The 22,077-nt window shown below is 38.3% G+C and overlaps 1 protein-coding gene across 1 annotated transcript; it reads right to left on the bottom strand.

Moving 5' to 3' along the window:
- Nucleotides 1–16,199: 16,199 nt before the first annotated feature.
- On the bottom strand, nt 16,200–18,290 carry LOC112769756 (protein FAR1-RELATED SEQUENCE 5-like). Its single transcript, XM_025814227.1, has 4 exons — nt 18,243–18,290; nt 18,139–18,153; nt 17,958–18,009; nt 16,200–17,572 (listed from the first exon to the last, which is right to left on the bottom strand). The coding sequence occupies exons 1-4, from the start codon at nt 18,288–18,290 to the stop codon at nt 16,200–16,202; spliced, it is 1,488 nt and encodes a 495-aa protein (XP_025670012.1).
- Between the last annotated feature and the right edge of the window lie 3,787 nt (nt 18,291–22,077).

Raw genomic sequence — 22,077 nt, 5'->3', positions numbered from 1 at the left:
AGCATCAGCAGTCCTTTTTCAGCCTGAATCAGATTTTTGCTCAGCTCCTTCAATTTCAGCCAGAAAAATACCTGAAATTACAGAAAAACACACAACTCATAGTAAAGTCCAGAAATATGAATTTTTCCTAAAAACTAATAAAAATAGACTAAAAACTAACTAAAACATACTCTAAACTATATGAAATTATCCCCAAAAAGCGTATAAAATATCCGCTCATCACAACACCAAACTTAGACTGTTGCTTGTCCTCAAGCAACTAGACAAATAAAATAGAAGACTAATAGGTTGAGAGGCAATAATATCTCAGAGTTTTTGAATGAAGCTCAGATCCTACTTAGATGAGCGGGACTAGTAGCTTTTTGCTTCTGAACAGTTTTGGCATCTCACTTTATCCATTGAAGCTCAGAGTGATTGGCATCTATAGGAACTTAGAATTCAGATAATGTTATTGATTCTCTTATTTCAGTGTGATGATTCTTGAACACAGCTTCTTTATGAGTCTTGGCCGTGGCCCTAAGCACTTTGTTTTCCAGTATTACCACCGGATACATAAATGCCACAGACACATAATTGGGTGAACCTTTTCAGATTGTGACTCAGCTTTGCTAAAGTCCCCAATTAGAGGTGTCCAGAGTTCTTAAGCACACTCTTCTTTTTGCTTTGGACCTTGACTTTAACCGCTCAGTCTCAAGTTTTCACTTGACACCTTCACGCCACAAGCACATGGTTAGGGACAGCTTGGTTTAGCCGCTTAGGCCAGGATTTCATTCCTTTAGGCCCTCCTATCCACTGATGCTCAAAGCCTTGGGATCCCTTTTAATTGCCCTTGCCTTTTGGTTTTAAGGGTTATTGGCTTTTTCTGCTTGCTCTCTCTCTTTTTTTTTTTTTGCTGCTTTTTCTTGCTTCAAGAATCATTTTTATGATTTTTCAGATTATCAATAACATGTCTCATATTCATCGTTCTTTCAAGAGCCAACATATTTAACAGTCTTAAACAACAAATTCAAAAGACATATGCACTGTTCAAGCATTCATTCAGAAGACAGAAAGCATTGCCACCACATTTAACCAATTAGAATTTGTTTTATTTAAACTCTAAATTTTATTGCTTCTTATTCAAAAGATCTACTATTTTATTCATGTTTAATGATGATGAGAAAAATAAACTATAGCTTAATTGGAGATAAAATCAAATAGATACTAATTACTATTATATGACTTCTAAGGTAGACTTTTTATAAGGACACTGTCACAGAGTTAAGGCAGAAATTGGAAATTAACAACCTTTATTCTGGGGGTATGGGGGTTCCTCTGATCCTTGGGAGGCTTGGTATCACAGAAGACTTTTGGCGCTTCAGTTCTCTTAAGTCACGTCCCTGCTCCTCTTGTTCTTTAAGCATATGGGTCAGCATTTGACTGTGTTCCTTCTGTTGTTTTATTATTTGCTCCATAGCTTCCTGTATCTTGGTGACAGACATCTCAAGATATTCCCAATATTCCGCTTGAGGAATCTCTGGGAGGAATTCCTGTGCTCTCTTCTTGATATGCTCCTCCTGTGCTTGTTGTCTCTCCATTGATACTTTGGTGATTGACTTTTCAATTAGGATATATTCAGTTATTCCCATCTTGACTCCAGCGTCCTTGCAGAGCAGAGAAATCACGCTTGGATAAGCCAACCTGGCCTCTCTTGAATTTTTATTAGCTATCTTGTAGAGTTCAGTGGAAATCAGCTGATGAACCTCCACTTCCTTCCCAGTCATGATGCAATGAATCATCACTGCTCTTTTAACTGTGACTTCAGAACGGTTGCTAGTGGGCAACAGAGAACGCCCAATGAAGTCCAGCCATCCTCTGGCAACTGGTTTGAGATCCTCTCTCTTGAGCTGGTTTGGGACGCCCTTGGTGTTGGTGGTCCACCTGGCTCTAGGGATACATATGTCCTCTAGAATCTTATCCAGGCCAATGTCTGCTCTCATCATCTTCCTGTTGAAGGAGTCTGGATCATCCTCTAACTGAGGTAGCTTTAATATCTCTCTGATCTTGTCAGGGGTGGTATGAACAATCTTTCCCCTGACCATGGTCCGAAATTCGTAGCAGGCAGTTCCAGATAGTCTTTGCTTGTCAGTCTGCCACATATTAGCATAGAACTCCTGGACCATGTTCCTTCCTACTTTCGTTTCAGGATTAGCTAGGACTTCCCAGTTCCTGATTCGAATTTGCTCCTGGATCTCCGGATATTCGTCTTCTTTCAGATCGAATCTAACTTCCGGGATCACTGATCTCAGACCCATTACTTTAAGATAATGGTCTGAATGTTCTTTAGATAAGAACTTCCCTTGATTCCAAAGTGGTTTTGGAACGCTCTCTTTCTTGCCTCTAGGAGTGTATTGTTTCCCTTTGGGAGCCATGATCTTAGTAGTGATCTCGGATAAACACACCAAACTTAGAGGTTTGCTTGTCCTCAAGCAAAATAAAAGAAAGGAGAGGGATAGAAGGAGATTGAGTAGCACTTGTTGATGAAGGAGGGGGGAGGCCGAACCCAATTTAAAGGGGTGGGGGGTGGTTTTTTTCGAAAAATTGGAAGAGATAAGATAAAAAGATTGAGTTGAAAAAGATAAGATAGAAGATAGAGTTTAATTTTGAAAAGATATGATAGATTTTTGAAAAAGATAACTCTGAATTTTGAAAAAGATAATATGGATATTTGAAAAAGATATGGATTAGTTGAAAAGATTTTTGAGTGAAAAAGATAGATTTGTTTTTAGAAAAGATTTTGAAAAGAGTTGGATTGAATTTGGAAAGATGGATTTTTAGAAATTAAGGATTTTAGAAATCAGGGTTCTTGATATGTTCATGTAAAAATCATGCATTGAAGCATAAAATTTGAAATTAAAATGGAAATACGTGTTGGATTACTGGGTTTGGCTCCTCCCTGTCCTCCTGGCGTTTGAACGCCCAAACACTGCCTGTTTTGGGCGTTCAGCGCCCAAATGCTGATCTCCTGGGCGTTCAGCGCCCAGTTGCTGCCATTCCTGGCGTTCAACGCCCAGTGGGTGGCCATTTCTGGCGTTGAACGCCCAATTGCTGCCATTACTGGCGTTCAGCGCCCAGTGGATGCCCATTTTGGGCGCTGAACGCCCAAAATGCCCCTTTACTGGCGTTTTCTTGCCATTGAGCTCCCTTTCTCTATTTTGTGTGCAAATTCCTTCTGTAACCCTGTAAACTTATACAAATGATTCTGTACCTTAGTGTCAGTGAACTTTATATAAACAAATAAAAATAAAAATAGGGCGGAAATGCTTAGAGGATTGATGCCCCATGGCTGGGTTACCTCCCAGCAAGCGCTTCTTTATTGTCTTTAGCTGGACCTTGCTGAGCTTTTAATCTAGCTTCAGCCTTGAGCAGTCTTGCTCAATGTTGCCTTCAAGATAATGCTTGATTCTCTGTCCATTGACAACGAACTTCTTATCAGAATCAATATCTTGAAGCTCCACATAACCATATGGTGACACACTTGTAATCACGTATGGTCCCCTCCACCGGGATTTCAGTTTCCCGGGGAATAGCCTGAGTCTAGAGTTAAACAACAGGACCTTCTGTCCTGGTTCAAAGATTCTAGATGACAGCTTTCTGTCATGCCATTTTTTTGATTTTTCTTTATAAAGCTTGGCATTTTCGAAAGCTGTGAGTCTGAATTCCTCTAGCTCATTTAGCTGGAGCAATCATTTTTCTCCTGCTAATTTGGCATCAAAGTTTAGGAATCTGGTTGCCCAGTAGGCCTTATGTTCCAGTTCCACGGGAAAGTGGCATGCCTTACCATACACGAGTTGGTATGGAGAGGTTCCTATAGGGGTCTTGAATGCTGTTCTGTAAGCCCACAGAGCATCATCCAAGCTCCTTGCCCAATCCTTTCTACGGGTATTTACTGTCCGTTCCAGGATTCTCTTTAATTCTCTGTTCGAGACTTCAGCTTGCCCATTGGTTTGTGGATGATATGGGGTGGCCACTTTGTGGCGAATTCCATACCGAACCATGGCAGAGTAAAGCTGTTTATTGCAGAAGTGAGTGCCCCCATCACTGATTAACACTCTAGGGACACCAAACCTGCTAAAAATGTGTTTCTGGAGGAACTTCAGCACTGTTTTAGTATCATTAGTGGGAGTGGCAATAGCCTCAACCCATTTTGATACATAGTCAACTGCCACCAGAATATAAGTGTTTGAGTATGATGGTGGGAAAGGTCCCATGAAGTCAATTCCCCATACATCAAACAACTCTATTTCCAAGATTCCTTGTTGAGGCATGGCGTAACCATGAGGCAGATTACCAGCTCTTTGGCAACTGTCACAATTACGTACAAACTCTCGGGAATCTTTATAGAGTGTGGGCCAATAGAAGCCACATTGGAGGACCTTGGTGGCTGTTCGCTCACCTCCGAAATGGCCTCCATATTGAGATCCATGGCAATGCCATAGGATTCTCTGTGCTTCCTCTCTGGGGACACACCTACGGATGATTCCGTCTGCACATCTCTTAAAGAGATAGGGTCCATCCCACAAGTAGTACTTTGCATCAGTAACTAATTTTTTCTTTTGTATTCGATTGTACTCTTTGGGTATGAACCTTGCAGCTTTATAGTTTGCAATATCGGCAAACCATGGTGCTTCCTGAATGGCAAATAGATGCTCATCAGGGAACGTCTCAGAGATCTCAAGAAAGGGGAGGGACGTCCCTTCCACTGGCTCTATCCGGGACAGATGATCAGCTACTTGGTTCTCTGTCCCTTTTCTGTCTCTTATTTCTATATCAAACTCTTGTAGAAGCAATACCCATCTGATGAGCCTGGGTTTTGAATCCTGCTTTGTGAGTAGATACTTAAGAGCAGCATGGTCAGTGTACACAATCACCTTTGATCCTACTAAGTAGGATCTGAACTTGTCAATGGCGTAAACCACTGCAAGTAATTCCTTTTCTGTGGTTGTGTAATTTTTCTGGGCATCATTTAAAACGCGACTGGCATAATAAATGACATGCAGAAGCTTGTCATGCCTCTGTCCCAATACTGCACCAATGGCATGATCACTGGCATCACACATTAACTCAAATGGCAATGTCCAGTCTGGTGCAGAAATGACTGGTGCTGTGACCAGCTTAGCTTTCAGCGTTTCAAACGCCTGCAGGCATGCTGTGTCAAACACAAATGGCGTGTCAGCAGCTAGCAGGTTACTTAGAGGTTTTGCGATTTTTGAAAAATCCTTTATAAACCTCCTATAGAATCCTGCATGCCCCAGAAAGCTTCTGATTGCCTTAACATTGGCAGGTGGTGGTAATTTTTCAATTACCTCTATTTTTGCTTGATCCACCTCTATTCCCTTGTTTGAGATTTTATGCCCAAGAACAATTCCTTCAGTCACCATGAAGTGACACTTTTCCCAGTTTAAAACTAGGTTGGTTTCTTGGCATCTTTTCAGAACAAGTTTCAGGTGATCAAGACAGGAGCTGAATGAGTCTCCATATACTGAGAAGTCATCCATGAAGACTTCCAGAAATTTTTCCACCATGTCAGAGAAAATAGAGAGCATGCATCTCTGGAAGGTTGCAGGCGCATTACATAGCCCAAATGGCATCCTTCTATAAGCAAACACTCCAGATGGGCATGTGAATGCTGTTTTCTCTTGATCCTGGGGATCTACTGCAATCTGGTTATAGCCTGAGTAGCCATCCAAAAAGCAGTAATAATCATGACCTGCTAGTCTCTCTAGCATCTGGTCTATGAATGGTAAAGGAAAATGATCCTTTCTGGTGGCTGTATTGAGCCTTCTGTAGTCAATACACATGCGCCACCCTGTAACTGTTCTTGTAGGAACCAGTTCATTTTTTTCATTATGAATCACTGTCATGCCTCCCTTTTTTCGGACGACTTGAACAGGGCTTACCCAGGGGCTATCAGAAATGGGATAAATAATCCCAGCCTCTAGTAATTTGGTGACCTCTTTCTGCACCACTTCCTTCATGGCTGGATTTAGCCGCCTCTGTGGTTGAACCACTGGTTTGGCATTATCCTCCAATAGGATTTTGTGCATGCATCTAGCTGGGCTTATGCCCTTAAGGTCACCTATGGACCACCCAAGAGCTGTCTTGTGTGTCCTTAGCACTTGAATAAGTGCTTCCTCTTCCTGTGAATTTAAAGCAGAGCTTATGATCACTGGAAAAGTGTCACCTTCTCCTAGAAATGCATATTTCAAGGATGGTGGCAGTGGCTTGAGCTCTGGTTTAGGAGGTTTTTCCTCTTTCAGAAGAAAGTTCAGAGGCTCTTTCATGTCCCCTGAATCCTCCAAATCAGGCTGAACATCTTTAAAGATGTTTTCCAACTCTGATTCGAGACTCTCAGCCATGTTGATCTCTTCTACCAAAGAGTCAATAAGGTCAACTTTCATGCAGTCTGTTGATGTGTCTGGATGCTGCATGGCTTTGACAGCGTTCAACTTGAACTCGTCATCGTTGACTCTCAGGGTTATTTCCCCCTGTTGGACGTCAATGAGGGATCGTCCAGTTGCTAGGAAGGGTCTTCCTAGAATGAGAGTGGCACTCTTGTGCTCCTCCATTTCCAGCACAACAAAGTCAGTGGGAAAGGCGAATGGCCCAACTCTGACAATCATGTCCTCAATCACGCCTGATGGGTATTTAGTGGAACCATCAGCAAGTTGGAGACATATCCGGGTTGGTTTAACTTCTTCAGTTAAGCCAAGCTTCCTGATAGTGGATGCAGGTATCAGGTTGATGCTTGCCCCAAGATCGCATAAAGCTGTCTTGGTGCAATCACCTTCTAATATGCATGGTATCAGAAAACTCCCAGGGTCTTTAAGCTTTTCAGGAAAGCTTTTCAGAATGACTGCACTGTATTCTTCAGTGAGGAGAACTCTTTCTATTTCTCTCCACTCCTTTTTATGACTCAAGATCTCTTTCATGAACTTGGCATAAGAAGGTATTTGCTCAAGTGCCTCTGCAAATGGAATCTTTATTTCAAGAGTCCTTAGATAATCTGCAAAGCGAGCAAACTGCTTATCCTGCTCCTCTTTCCGGAGTTTTTGAGGATAAGGTATCTTGGCTTTATATTCCTCAACCTTAGTGGTTAAAGAAGCCTTTTTAGAGGGGTTGTTATCAGCACTTGTGTGTGTCTGATCCCTCACTGGCAATTGAGTGCCAGAGTCAGAAGCTGGAGTGACGTTAGACGCCAGCTCACTGTCTGTTCCTGGCGCCTGAACGCCAGAAATGTGCCCCTGTTGGGCGTTCAACGCCAGATTCTTGCCCATTTCTGGCGTTGAACGCCAATCCTGCCTTGTTTCTGGCGCTGAACGCCAGTTTTGGGCATGGTCTGGGCGTTCAGCGCCAGCCTTCCACCCATTTTCTAGCGTTTTAGTGCCAGAATTATTTTTCCCTGGGCTCTTACTGTCCTCAGGTGAATCTTTGGTGGGTCGCTCATTTCTTGAATTTTTGATGCCTTGAGGTGGGGTATTTAATGTTTTTCCACTTCTTAGTTGAACCGCTTGGCATTCTTCTGCTATTTGCCTTGATAGCTGCTGCTTTGTTTGCTTAAACTGTTCGTCCATGTGTATATTAGCTATCCTTGTCTCCTGTAGCCTGTCCTTGAATTCAGCTAGCTGCTTTGTTAGAAAATCCAATTGCTGATTGAATTCAGCAGCTTGTTTTACAGTACTGAATTCAGCAGTTACTGTTTTAACCTCTTCATTCATGGAAGGGTTGCTGCTTAGATACAGATGCTGATTCCTGGTAACTGTATCAATGAGCTCTTGAGCCTCTTCAATTGTCTTTCTCATATGGATAGATCCACCAGCTGAGTAATCTAAAGACATCTGAGCTCCTTCTGCAAGCCCATAGTAGAAGATGTCTAACTGAACCCACTCTGAAAACATTTCAGAGGGGCATTTTCGTAGCATCTCTCTGTATCTCTCCCAGGCATCATAAAGAGATTCATTATCTCCTTGTTTAAAGCCTTGGATGTCCAGCCTTAGCTGTGTCATCCTTTTTGGAGGAAAATACTGATTCAGGAATTTTTCTGTCAGCTGTTTCCATGTTCTTATGCTGGCCTTAGGTTGGTTATTTAACCACCTCTTAGCTTGATCTTTTACAGCAAATGGAAACAGTAATAGTCTGTAGACATCCTGATCTATTTCCTTATCATGTACTGTGTCAGCAATTTGTAAAAATTGTGCCAGAAACTCTGTAGGTTCTTCCTGTGGAAGACCGGAATACTGGCAACTTTGCTGCACCATGATAATGAGCTGAGGATTCAACTCAAAGCTACTAACTCCAATGGAGGGTATGCATATGCTACTCCCATATGAAGCAGTAGAGGGGTTAGAATATGACCCCAGAGTCCTCCTGGACTGTTCATTTCCACTTATGTCCATGATGGATATATGGATATAACTTGGACTGATTTATCTTTTTATTTATTTTATTTTATAAAAAGTAAATACTTAAATAAAATAAAATAACTAAAAAGAATTTGAATTTTGAAATAAAATTATTATTTTTTTTCGTAAAAAAGATAAAAATAATTAGTTAAAAAAAATAGAAATTTTTGAAAAAGAGGGAAGATATTTTCGAAAATTAGAGAGAGAGAGAGTTAGTTAGGTAGTTTTGAAAAAGTTAAGAAACAAACAAAAAGTTAGTTAGTTAGTTGAAACAAATTTTGAAAAGATAAGAAGTTAGGAAGTTGGAAGAGATATTTTGAAAAGATATTTTTGAATTTAGTGAGGAGAGAGAAAAACAATAAGATAGTACAAGATTTAAAATTTTTAGATCTAATGCTCCTTGTTTTTGAAAATTTTGGAGGGAAAACACCAAGGAACACCAAACTTAAAAATTTTAAGATCAAGACACAAGGAAAACTCAAGAACACTTTGAAGACTCACAAGAACACAAGAACATGAAGAAAGAACACCAAACTTAAAATTTTTAGAAAACCAAACCAAAATTTTCGAAAACCAAAGGGAATTCAACAAGAAAACACCAAACTTAAAGTTTGGCACACAATTTAATAGAGAAAATATTATTTATGAAAAAGAAGGTTTTGAAAAGAGTATAAAAGATTCTAACCCAATTACCAAGAACACAGATTAACGCTCTAGCCAAATGAGTTATGGAACTTTCGAAAATTTTAGGAAAGATTATTTTTGAAAACACCAAACTTAAGATTTGGCACAGGATTTAATAGAAAAATTATTTTTTTTTTGAAAAAGGTTTTAAAAATATGATAGCCAATTATCATGAACATAAACACCACGTTCTAAATAACTGAGCTATAAATTTAAAGTGTTTTAACAAGGGATAAATAATAAAAGACTCTAAACCAAAAAGAGAAAATTTTTCCTAATCTAAGCAACAAAATAATCTGTCAGTTGTTCAAACACGAACAATCCCCGGCAATGGCGCCAAAAACTTGGTGCACGAATTGTGACTCTCTTACAATTTCGCACATATGACCAGCAAGTGCACTGGGTCGTCCAAGTAATACCTTACGTGAGTAAGGGTCGAATCCCACAGAGATTGTTGGTTTGAAGCAATCTATGGTTATCTTGTAAATCTTAGTCAGGAAGTCAATTATGTTTATCAGTTGAATTGCAAATAAACAATAGAGCATGGATTAAGGGTTACTTGTTATGCAGTAATGGAGAATATGTTGGAGTTTTGGAGATGCTTTATCTTCTGAATCTCTGCTTTCCTCTGTCTTCTGATTCACGCACGCACGTCCTCCTATGGAAAGCTGTGTGTTGGTGGATCACCGTTGTCAATGGCTACCTTCCATCCTTCCAGTGAAAACTACGCTCACGCGCTCTGTCACAGCACGGCTAATCACCGGTTGATTCTCGATCCAGTTGGAATAGGATTTACTATCCTTTTGCATCTGTCACTAACGCCCAGCCTTCAGGAGTTTAAAGCTCGTCACAGTCATTCAATCCTTGAATCCTACTCGGAATACCACAGACAAGGTTTAGACTTTCCGGATTCTCATGAATGCCGCCATCAGTTCTAGCTTATACCACGGAGATTCTGATTAAAGAATCTAAGAGATACTCATTCAATCGGATATAGAACGGAGGTGGTTGTCAGGCACACGTTCATGGTTTGAGGAAGGTGATGAATGTCACAGATCATCACCTTCATCACAGTTAAGCGCGAATGAACATCTTAGATAGGAACAAGCGTGTTTGAATGGAAAACAGAAATACTTGCATTAATTCATCAAGACACAGCAGAGCTCCTCACCCCCAACAATGGGGTTTAGAGACTCATGCCGTCAGAGAATACAAAGTTTAGATCTGAAATGTCATGAGATACAAAATAAGTCTCTAAAAGTTGTTTAAATACTAAACTAGTAGCCTAGGGTTACAAAATATGAGTGGACTATGATGGATGATGCAGAGATCCACTTCTGGGGCCCACTTGGTGTGTGCTGGGGCTGAGATTTAAGTGAGTCACGTGCAGAGGCCATTTGTGGAGTTGAACGCCAGTTTTTATGCCAGTTTGGGCGTTCAACTCCAGTTTTTGATCCTTTTCTGGCGCTGGACGCCAGAATTGGGCAGAGAACTGGCGTTGAACGCCAGTTTACGTCGTCTATCCTTGTGCAAAGTATGGACTATTATATATTGCTGGAAAGCCCTGGATGTCTACTTTCCAACGCAATTGGAAGCATGCCATTTCGAGTTCTGTAGCTCCAGAAAATCCACTTTGAGTGTAGGGAGGTCAGAATCCAACAGCATCAGCAGTCCTTTTTCAGCCTGAATCAGATTTTTGCTCAGCTCCTTCAATTTCAGCCAGAAAAATACCTGAAATTACAGAAAAACACACAACTCATAGTAAAGTCCAGAAATATGAATTTTTCCTAAAAACTAATAAAAATAGACTAAAAACTAACTAAAACATACTCTAAACTATATGAAATTATCCCCAAAAAGCGTATAAAATATCCGCTCATCATATACATGATGGCACTAGAAATTGCAATTATATAAATAGGTTCAAATAACATGGAAACTAATCACTTGACTTGGCCACGGGAGATAAAATTGAATCTGTCAAGTATTTTTAAAAAGGTAATATATCCAATTTAATCCCTGTTCTAAACATTTTCCCATCAAAAGTGGTTCTTGTTGGAGGACAAAACACGTATTTAGTAGTTTACTCATTAACTTTGATATGATTAACGAATTCAGGGAGATGCTTGTTTCAAATCCACACTGTGCGATGACACGGAAGGCACTGAGGACATTAGAACCGGGAAAGCAAATAGTGGATGACGTATGTGACACATCCATATCTGCTATCTGGTTTTGGCAGCAAGATCTCTTCTTGATGACATTTTTTTAACGCAGGTGCTGATTCTGCTGGCAAGGATGCTTGCGTTTGACTCGACCAGGCTGCAATGGTATCTTCCAACGGCATTTGTGGTTATTTTCCAAACCCTATAATCTGGTTTACATTGATCAACTGCGATAGGGGATAAACAGGAAAGTAGCGAATGCCCATGATACATGAGATGCGACGGATAATTACACCGCTTGAAAAGTTTGAATAATTTTTTCATTAAGAAGACAATTAAATGTTTCATTTTTTATATATATTACTAAATAATCAGGTCCAATTTCAGTCTTACACAATGATGAAATTGACACTTTATAATATAAATAATTAATTTTTTTACTTGATGTCGTTAATACTAAAGAAGCTAGAACTAACTTCATTAGAAGAAACATGAATAAATATCCGTATATTTGAATGTTACTTTTCATTTTAACTGTTCTCTATCGTTAGTTAATATAGCTAGATTTCCAAATTTAAATTACTCATGGATCTGATTATTCAATAATAATCAACCATGTAATGAAAAATGTACAGAAATATAATTACAAAATAACATGCAAAATAATTGAAGGCCTAAAATATATAAAATTCAATAATAAATCTTTAATTGAGTCGAAAGAATTTAAAGAATGAAGTTAAGTAGGTTTTCTTGGAAATAATTGAGTTAAGAAAGAACAAGTGAAGAGGATTAGAATTTCAGAGAGCATTAAAAAAAACATGACTTTTAATACTTAAATTTAAATTACTGACTTAATTTTTTATTTTAATTTTGGATTATCTTTTTATTCTAATTATTTAGTTATTATTATAATCAACATGATATTGTTATAAAATAGTTAGATATTTTCTCTGTACATTATGGAAACAGAGGTTGATTAAAAAAAATTATATCGGCGTCAAACTTATTTATTGAGTGTGGGCGAATAAATTTTTATCCCATGTACTACATATGCCGCTATAACATTTTAAAGGGGGCACTTGTCCCCCACAATCTCCGAAGTTGATCCGTCCCTGTACACGTGGTTTTTAATTAACCGAAACTCTGACTGGCGATGTAATATTTTTTATTTGTAGCAAATAGCGACTGGGCGAGGACCTATACCTGAAGCAACCATTTCTGCTATACGCAAGGACTTCATGGGCTCGCTGACGAAGTGCTGAAGGTACGTAAACATGATTAAATTTCTGCCTGCTGCCTACATGACCATCGTACATGACTGATTACACACTTTGTCTCCGGTAATTTTGTGGTAGATTTACTGCCCTATGTGGTGCGATAACCATTGGTTTCTCGTTATTATTGACCTCTCACGAAAGCAACTGGTGTATCTTGACTCGCTGCGGTCCCCAACAGCCAGGTCAAAGAGCCGTCACCAGATCCGAAAATTGGTAATGTTCTTATTCCGTAAGGTCTAAATAGCCTAACTGCGTAGTAATGACAATGAACGATTTTTTGAAAAAAGCATATGTCCCCATTTCTATACTGCATGACCTTAACATGTAACTGTAGATCAAGTTGCATTAGTGTCGACAAAACTACTAGCCATGGGGTGTTGAATTAAAGGCCTCCACCTGTCGAATCCTGGTGTCTTCCTTTAATATCCACATCAAATGTACAGCTATTAGTTGAAAAAAATGGGTGACTTATATTGTAGAATACTAACCATTCCAATTTGTTTAAAAAATCCAAAAGTCATGATTAAATCAACTTTGCAGTCTTAATTTACGGTTGGAGTAACTAGATCTTCCTCTACCTAGGTAATAAAATCACATGCAGAAACAGTTCACATGTTGAAATTCAAAATTAAGGTTGCTGTGTTTGCGATAAGTGTATGTTGCAATAGTTTAATTCCGGACCATTTGGTTATAGTTATTTATTTAAAATTCCCAACCTAATTCTTGCATTAAACTAGACATAATTAACACAAATGAACTATTATTGTTACACAGGCAATATTTCTGGATGACCTCTTGGATGACCGTGCTTGGTATGCTAATGCAGATATTGACAAAATAGAATGCAGTGAGTTTGACATAAAGGAGCCTGAAGTTGCCCAACAACATCCTGAAAGGTGAATTATTTAGATGTAGAACAAAGTAAAATTTATATTTAATGGTTGCAACTATTACGTTACTTCAATTGGTTAAAACAAATTGAAATCTGATTGGGTGACTTGATTTGTCTTGTTATCAAACACGGGGCCAATAACCCGAATAGCAATGATTGTGGCGTATTTGTTGCGCAGTGGATGATTATGTACCACTTGTTCTATGACTACGATATCGAGGTATCATCTGCACTTACCTTACATGCAACTATAATGAATTACCTCACTTCCCAATGAGCTTGTATAAAATATCGTCAAACGTAAAGCTACACTACTGCGTAACCTAACCCACAACGCGCTTGTGATTATTATAGGCATTTCATTTTGTGACTGATTATGGCAGGATGTGCCTTGCAATCGACATGGTTTTAAAGTATCACAATGATAACAGAATGGAAACCGTTGAAGCAGCTCTAAATTACTGGAGGAGTTTCACAATTGCTCCATGGTAGCAATCCGAAAGGCGTACTTTGCCGCTGAATCTGTTTCTTTGGTTTGAGGCATACAAACTTTTGTTCCGTTCAAGGACTTTTTAGTTGTGCTATTTTGTAAGGTCATTTGTGTAACCAATATGTAAGTGAAAACTGATCTATTTGTGCTGCAGCACATGTGATCTTTAACATGTTATGTGGATTTGATTCTACCGGACATATATATTTTGAATGGCGTGTAGGCTTTAATTTACAACATTGTTGGCATAGCCTTTAATAATGGTTAGAGAATACAGATTGAGTGACATACTTTTGTTGGTGTGCCTTCAGAAATGGTTGCCCGATAACTTTGGCGTATACTTGTGTACAATGACTATAACTTTTAGATGAAGTTTCTTACTGTCATTACCAGCACCTTTTATGTTCACAGATTCAACCATTTAAATTGTCAACACAAAGCATTCATGCATGGCAAATTGTTAATAATATAGGTCCACTCACCAACAACGTTGCAATTGATGGAATATATTTTTTCCACTCCCCAACAACGTTGCAGTTAATGGAATATATTTTTTCAAGTGTGACCTAATGCATCTCCTTTTGTTGGTGATTTGATATTGATGAAAAGTTAGATTGCACAAATGCCTAATGTTAAGTAATGATTTCTTTTAGTTACAATTCTAGCCTTATTTTAATGGCCAACAGTTTAGACATGCTCAAAAAAAGAAATTCAAAACTTGGAACTACATAAGTAAGTGAATGACATAAGTTACTGCGTCGCTTAAAAATTCTTCACAGTAACAAAAGATAAGAAAAAAAAAACCTGCCTTAATAATGGCGAAAATCAAAATGAAGGAGCCATGATAGGAATAGAACAAACTACTTGCACTCAACACCAAAAGTAATGCCTCAAAAAGGTCTCATTTATGGGACAACCATCACATAATAACCAATGTTTACATCACATTAACCTACCAAAAAAACCAACTAAATTGACAGCACAACTAGAATCATTTACATTGAACAACCAAGGTACAACTATGTAAATTTTTCCTAACCACCTAAAGACTTTAATCACATGCAGTCATGACCATGAACCTACTTTCGTCGTGACCTCTTTCCGGAAGTATAAACTGGCCTACAGCCGGATCCACCACCCTGCAAACAAATAAATCGCTTGTGCAATCAAATGGTATAGTTCAAAACATTAATGCACTAGAACTATCATGACATAAGTAATAAGTATAGATGTCAAGAATTACCACATCAAGCGCATACGGATCACCAGAATACCAGGAATTAATCAACAAATACATACCTCATCAACAACATCGTCATCCATGGCAGTGCAATTTCTTCTGTCGTGGCCTAATCCGAGGCACCGCCTACAACGCCTCCCGTTATTCGCATTTGTGCTACCCCGAGGTGCACCCTTGGACCTGATAACCTTTGGGTCGAGAATGTGAGTTTCATCCGCTCCTACTTGAACACGACTGCTCCTTTGCCCTATGCCACCTAGAGATTCAAACTCCCTCGACATTCTGGCTACCTCTGTCATGGCAGTGTTGTATGTTTCCATGCATTGCGCGGCTGTAAAATACAGTGACAGGCAGGCACTCCACAATGCACCGTATCTAACACAAAATCCATCCGTGGGATTGACTGAGGCATGCTGACTACTACTATCGGCGACCTTGGCATCTTTGCACCCCCTGCGCAGGACCAATCGGCTCGGCAATTCTTCTTTCTCTAGCTCTTTCAGGACACAAAATATATGGCAGCAAGGTATCCCTAATCTCTCCCACAACTTACAAGAACATTCATACTTATCACAACTTATATCCACGAAAACCGAGTATACATGATGGGGCTTTCGATACTTTCAGAACATGAACTTCTCCATGCCACCGATACTGTCCCTGTGCAACACTAACAATGCCCCAACTCCCTCAATCTGTTTTTGCACCTCATAGAATATTTTCCTCATGTAGAACTTGCTCACAGATCTTTCCAATGCTTCAAGACCCGTTGTCAACACCGGATTTGAGTAAAGAGTCTTGTAATCTGCAATGAACTCGTTATTCCAGTAATCTTTAACTACTCGATCCAGGTTCTCGACCAGCTCAAGTAAGCAATTCCCAGACTTGATAAATTTCTTAAGTGATGAATTAATACCCTCGCACTGAGAAGTGGTTCGTATGCCGGCATAAAACTTCTCACACAAATAAGCATTTTCCCACATCTCTCTCTTTTCGTATGTCTTTGCGACCTAATCGTTGTCCTCTAAACCGAATGACGTGATCATGTCTACCCAATATCTGTCAAATTCTTCCATATCAAAGTGACCATACACAGCAGTCTTAAACGCAGCACAAAAATCTTTGTCTTTAATATTAACAACTGCATTTTGAGCAAGATGCCAGGTGCATAGTCTATGTGTCGCACTAGGGAATTCACATCTAATGGCTTCTCGCATGGATTCATCGCCATCTGTGACAACGACTTTCGGCTCCTTGTGCCTCATTACCTCCAAGAAGCTACTTAACAACCATTTGTAGGACGGAATCTTCTCGTCCTCTAGCAAATCAAACCCAAAAATAATTGTCTGTCTATGATGGTTGGTGCCAGAAAAGATCACAAGAGGTCTGTTATATAAGTTTTTTCTGTACGTTGAGTCAAATGCTAACACATCACCAAAGCATTCATAGTCATGCTGCATGTTACCATATGACCAAAATAGGTGCCCAAGGTGCTTCTCAGCGTAATAAGAGTACTGTACAACTGCCATCGGATCCAACTCAGCCTTGCCCTTCAAATAGCTTATTGCTGCGGCTGTATCTCCCTCGACAATCCTTGATTGCCTAACTCCATCCATATAATTATACAAGTCCTTACTAATGAAGTTAAGATTCCGATATCCACCACACATGTGGGCAAAGAAGCCCATTATTTGAGTTGTTTTGAACCCAGCTTCATGCATGCTATGTATATGCGCTTTGTCCCCTTCTAGGATCTTCCTATGTGGAGCCATGACATTAGTGAACTCCTGGGGCACCAATTCGTGATTATGTTCCTCGACCAATGTTTTCGTCCGCCATTTCCTACAACTTTTGTCCAGAAACACCACAAGCTTGGCATTGCAATTCGTTCTCGTCTCCGGTTTATGAGTCCTTTTTCTATCAACTCGCTCGTAATGCTTCTTTTCACGCAGCCCTTGCCGATTGCAGAGGAAAAACTTCCTAACAATATTCCCCTCCTCGTCTTTAATAGAATCTCCCTTTCGCACTGCAAAGCTAATTCCCTTTGCATACGCGACATAGCTTGCATACGCATCTCCAATCCCATTAAATTCTGCAGATAACAACACGGAAGCAATCACAGGGTCTGGACAACTGAATTGTTTACCCATGACATTCTCGGAGTTTGCAGGATCCTCTGCAGCAGCATGCATATAGCTTCCACCACCATCCCTACCGTCGTATTCACTGTCGGAATGGCCACTATCCCCTTCCTTAGTCAGCGGTTCCTCCAACCCGTTCAAGTCATCCCCATCTCCCGAATTGGTGCTCCAACCATCAGTCCAATGACCTGACAACTCTGACGTGCTGCCATCATCCAAATCTGACTCACTATCAGACTTCCCTGGATTTAAAAAAAAATATCCATCGAGGAACAAAGCATGTCGTACACATTGTCACTTATGGAATTAACTTAAATGGAGAAAATTGCTACTTAAATTAGCATTAAGCGAAGTCCATAGTCGTCAGTCAATAGTTTATCACAGTGTATGGTCTAAATAAATTGGTTGACTCATTAGTTTCTAACATTACAAAGATAATTTCTTAATTTTTGGGTTAAGGTTGACCAGAAGAGAATTGCTAAAAGAATATATCAAATTCAGTTTAACCAAAATCATTTATACTAAACGCACATAGTTTTGTTTTCAAAAGCATAAGTTTGGTCATTTGATTTTACAGCATCGGGACCTCAAGACCATGACAACGGTTAAATATTCTATTAAGTTTACTGTTCTTGGTAAAGTCATAAGGATCTGCTTTTGTTCCAATCACAAGCAGCCCCTAATAAACAATTTTTTTCGGTTGTCGATTACAGGGTTCATCTTGTTCCTAAGCATCATAATAGAGGTATTAACTTACTTTCAGAAATTCAATTTAAGCAACTCTGTGCATTTTTTTGGGAAACAAAACCAGTATATCCAATGCCTAATACAACAAATTAACAACCATCTCAACAAATTCAGCATAATTGCATATTCCTCCGATATAGAACAAAGCTAAAAAATTATACTCACCAATGTAAGAGCGCAGAATAGGAACGAATAGGAGCCAAATTTCACCATTTCCGAAGAGCAACGACACAACCCAGCAGACACAAGGGACACCAGCGAGTCAGAGATCCAGAACCAGCCTCCAGAGTTCAAGGGTTCCACCCTTGAGAGAGATCGAATGGGCACTTCAAAGGAGACAGAGGAGAGGCAACGATGGCGCGAACCCTACCGTTCCACTATTCTTCTGCTCTTCCTTGCTGAATCGCCGACATAGATTCCAATCGCCTCTTTGGGGATGGCATGCAGCCACCTCCCGCAACAGTTTGCACAGCTTCAAGATGAACCCTAACTTCTCTAACTTTCTTGAAGGTCTGCTCATTCATTTCTAAAATTTGGGATATTTTTTAATTTTTCTTTTTGATTTCTATTTCAATTCCCCTTGTTTCAAGTATTTTCAAATTCGAATAAATGACTCTCACAAACTACAATTACTAATCCATTACATTTTTCCTACTTACCGGTGTTTACTCACATTTACCGTGGCTCATTAACCAAACCAATTATTTCTATGGTCAAACTCATTTGTGAGTTAGTCAACATTCATTCCATGTGTCACGCTTCAATTGGCTACATATTTATTAGCCACCTTGTCCACCCAAATACCTTGGCCACCACAAAAGTCACCTATGGGCAACTCTGTGGTGACAATGTATTAGGTGACCAAGAGTGACCAAGAATGACTTTTGGTTGACCTTCCAATAACCTTGAGACACGTGGGTTATTGGAATGAGTTGCTGAACGGGTTGTCAAAGCAAGTTTAAAGTTGAGCACGGTTATTATTTTGGGTTTACTGTTAGGGCATTTAAGTAATTTTAAGATAAAAAAGAATGGGTTAAGATGGACCGCAGAGAAACAATCAGCCAAAAACCGAAAAGAATGGGCCGTTGGGATGTTCACCATTAAATAAAAAACAAAGCTGAATGAAATAAATAGTAGAGAGCAAAAACCTAGATTCAGTTGGAAGAAGTCCGGAAAAAATGAAACTCAATTGTTATTATTATTATTATTATTATTATTATTATTATTATTATTATTATTTTGAAATTTATATTCAATTTTATTATTATTGTTATAACTTAACAATTAAAATGTAAAACATAATTTTTTCTCTCGTTAAAATTTAGATGGCATATTGTTTTCAACTTAATAAACTCCTTTGCTCCGTTATCTCGTTTACTTTACGATTTATTATAGATTTATTTACTTAAAATAATTCTTTTGTGTTAGAAAAAAATTATTTGCCAATTATTTTTATCAGATGACATAAAGTCATTTTAAGTAATTTATATTAATCGTGTATCCTTTTGATGATTTGGAGAAAAAAAAAGCATTCACATTGTAGATAATTAAAGTGAAGACTAAATTTTTTAATGCAAGAATTAAAATTATAAAATATAATTATTTATTGTCCTATTTTTTATACATTCTGAAAATAGAAAAACGAAAAAACAATTAAAATTATAAAGAAAATTAGACTTTTATTTTTTTCGAGAAGATAAAATAGTTGAAATACATGAAGCAATCTAATTTATTAGTTTAATGACTGACTTGTCTTTTTTTTAGATTTGGGTTAAGGTTCACAAAAGCAGACCAAACCCGCAGAGTTCGACCCATTCCCAACAGACCCATACTTCCGACTTGGATCCCACCCACTCCAACGTAGACCTTCTTCCTCCAATAGTAACATATAAAAGTTCCACGAACGTTGAAGAAGATGATGTTCTTTGTGGACTCTCTACACGCTGTCGTGGAATCCTCGTCAGAACATATTTCGTTGCTGCCTCTGTGTCATAGTTGTCGAAACTGAACTGATCATCGAACCGGTTAGACTTCTAGAATTATTATTTTTAATTATATTCTTTCATTGGATGGCATACTATTATTTTTTAGACCTTGTCTTTGGTGGAGATGGTATTTTTCATACCTTGATGGATCTAGTGGAAAGATGCAAATTCAATAGCTAGGATTGTATCCTTACAACAAGTGATAGAAATTCTATGTTTGACCCAAAGTTTAATGAATTTGCAGACCGGTTCAGTATAGTTTGGTTGGACCAATTATTTAAAGACTGTTTTTTTTACAAAAAATAAATTGTTTTTTACGAATTATATTTTTTTTGTAACATGGACTTAAAATAATGTAACATAACTCCATACTCTGAAAAAATTTCCTGAATTACTACCCATATCTTAATGATCAAACACTACATATTTCAGTGAAACACATATTCTCCTGTACAACTTCAACTTTCATATTGACATATGATTTTTCTTTCCTGCAAAAATTTGAAGAAAATGAAAAGGAGTTTATAGTAAATCCCAAGTGAGTTAATTTATCATTTCTAATAGGAACAATAATACATATTATAAAAAAATTAGAATAATAAACAATACACAAAAATTACAATGATAAATTTTACAATATCAAACAAAAAATATTCTATAATTGTTTTAATATTTTCAATATTTTTTTATTTAGTATTATTTTGGAAGTTAACATTTTATTCTCAAAAACCATAGTGTCTTGGTTGAATAGAATCAGTGCATTAGGTAACGGAATTCCTAAAAAGTTATATACCAACACAATCCACAAAATACTACTCTGATTAATAAAAAAATAATAGCAAGATTGATCAGCTTCCAGCTTCGTCGCGACATCGGATCTGCAGTATTGTGACTGGGTCAATTGAGATGACCTCGAACACCCCAAGACATTCGGGCTTGAAGTCAGGGTAGTTCGTGTTCCCATCTTCCTCTTGCTGTAAAATTTCACCGATTTGTTTATTTGAATTGCCTCCCAGCACATCAATTGCAGGTACATTTGATTCCACATCCTTAATCCAACTCATCATCTTGTTATGAACTTCAAGCCAAGGGAGACAATCTTCTTGCTGCTTAGTACCCTTATCGAATCCTCTGTCTCCTCCATATCTCCATTAGATTTCAAGTACTAAAAAACGGCTGCAAAGAATTCCGATAGTGGCCTCCACCTACACCCCCACTTCGTAATGGAACATTCTCAGAGACTTGGATGTTGCGACTAGATTTGGAGAGGCGATGAACAGCGGTGGCGACGGCAACGACGACGGCGAGGCGAGGTCTCTCTCCTCTATGAATCTCTCTGTTTTGATCTTCTCTTAGATCTCCTCAACCAGCAGCACTGAGTCCACGCCAACTTGCCGGGGAAGACGACACAGCGATGAGACCAAGGGGATCCCCTCCAGCTTGACGCGGCATTGGTACTTTCTTGTAATAAAAAATTTTATACTTTTTTTTCAAATTCCTCTCAACTGTAATTCTACTTTATTTGTGAACCAATTTATGTATTTTTTATTATTTGAATTTATAACCTGGTTCTTCAGGGTTCAGATTATTCTTTTCCCAACAAAAAAACCTCCTTATTTTCTAATACGTTTGCACAGATATGATTTTTAAAAAAGAATAATATTAAATCATATTTTCTTATCTATGAGAACATTATACTTTAATATATTATAAATTAACACTGCACAATCAATAGAAAATAAAAATATATATATTTCATTTTGTGTTATTATTTCTAATGGTGTAAGATCATACTTTATACTCTAAAATAAAATCTAAAATTTAGAGAATTTAAATCCATTAATATCGCATGCAAACTTTTTTAACCTGCCTTATTTAGACGACAAGCCTGTTTGTCGATTTAAAAATATAAACGCCATGTATGCCAATCCTTCAAAATCTAATTTAATACGTAACATTGTTATTTCACTAACAAAATTAATTATAAAAAAATTTTGGTTTTCGTAAACTTCATT

Source organism: Arachis hypogaea, chromosome 18 (assembly GCF_003086295.3).
Source record: "Arachis hypogaea cultivar Tifrunner chromosome 18, arahy.Tifrunner.gnm2.J5K5, whole genome shotgun sequence".
Taxonomy (NCBI): Eukaryota; Viridiplantae; Streptophyta; class Magnoliopsida; order Fabales; family Fabaceae; genus Arachis; species Arachis hypogaea.
Note: the sequence above shows the minus strand (reverse complement) of the source record. Positions and strands in the feature narration are given on the sequence as shown.

Excerpts from the sequence above, each read along its gene's own strand:
- LOC112769756 (XM_025814227.1), bottom strand. The coding sequence starts at position 18,290 with ATGGTGAAATTTGGCTCCTATTCGTTCCTATTCTGCGCTCTTACATTG. Across the intron at positions 17,573-17,957 it reads TTATGACTTTACCAAGAACA|GGAAGTCTGATAGTGAGTCA; the intron begins GTAAACTTAATA and ends TTTTAAATCCAG.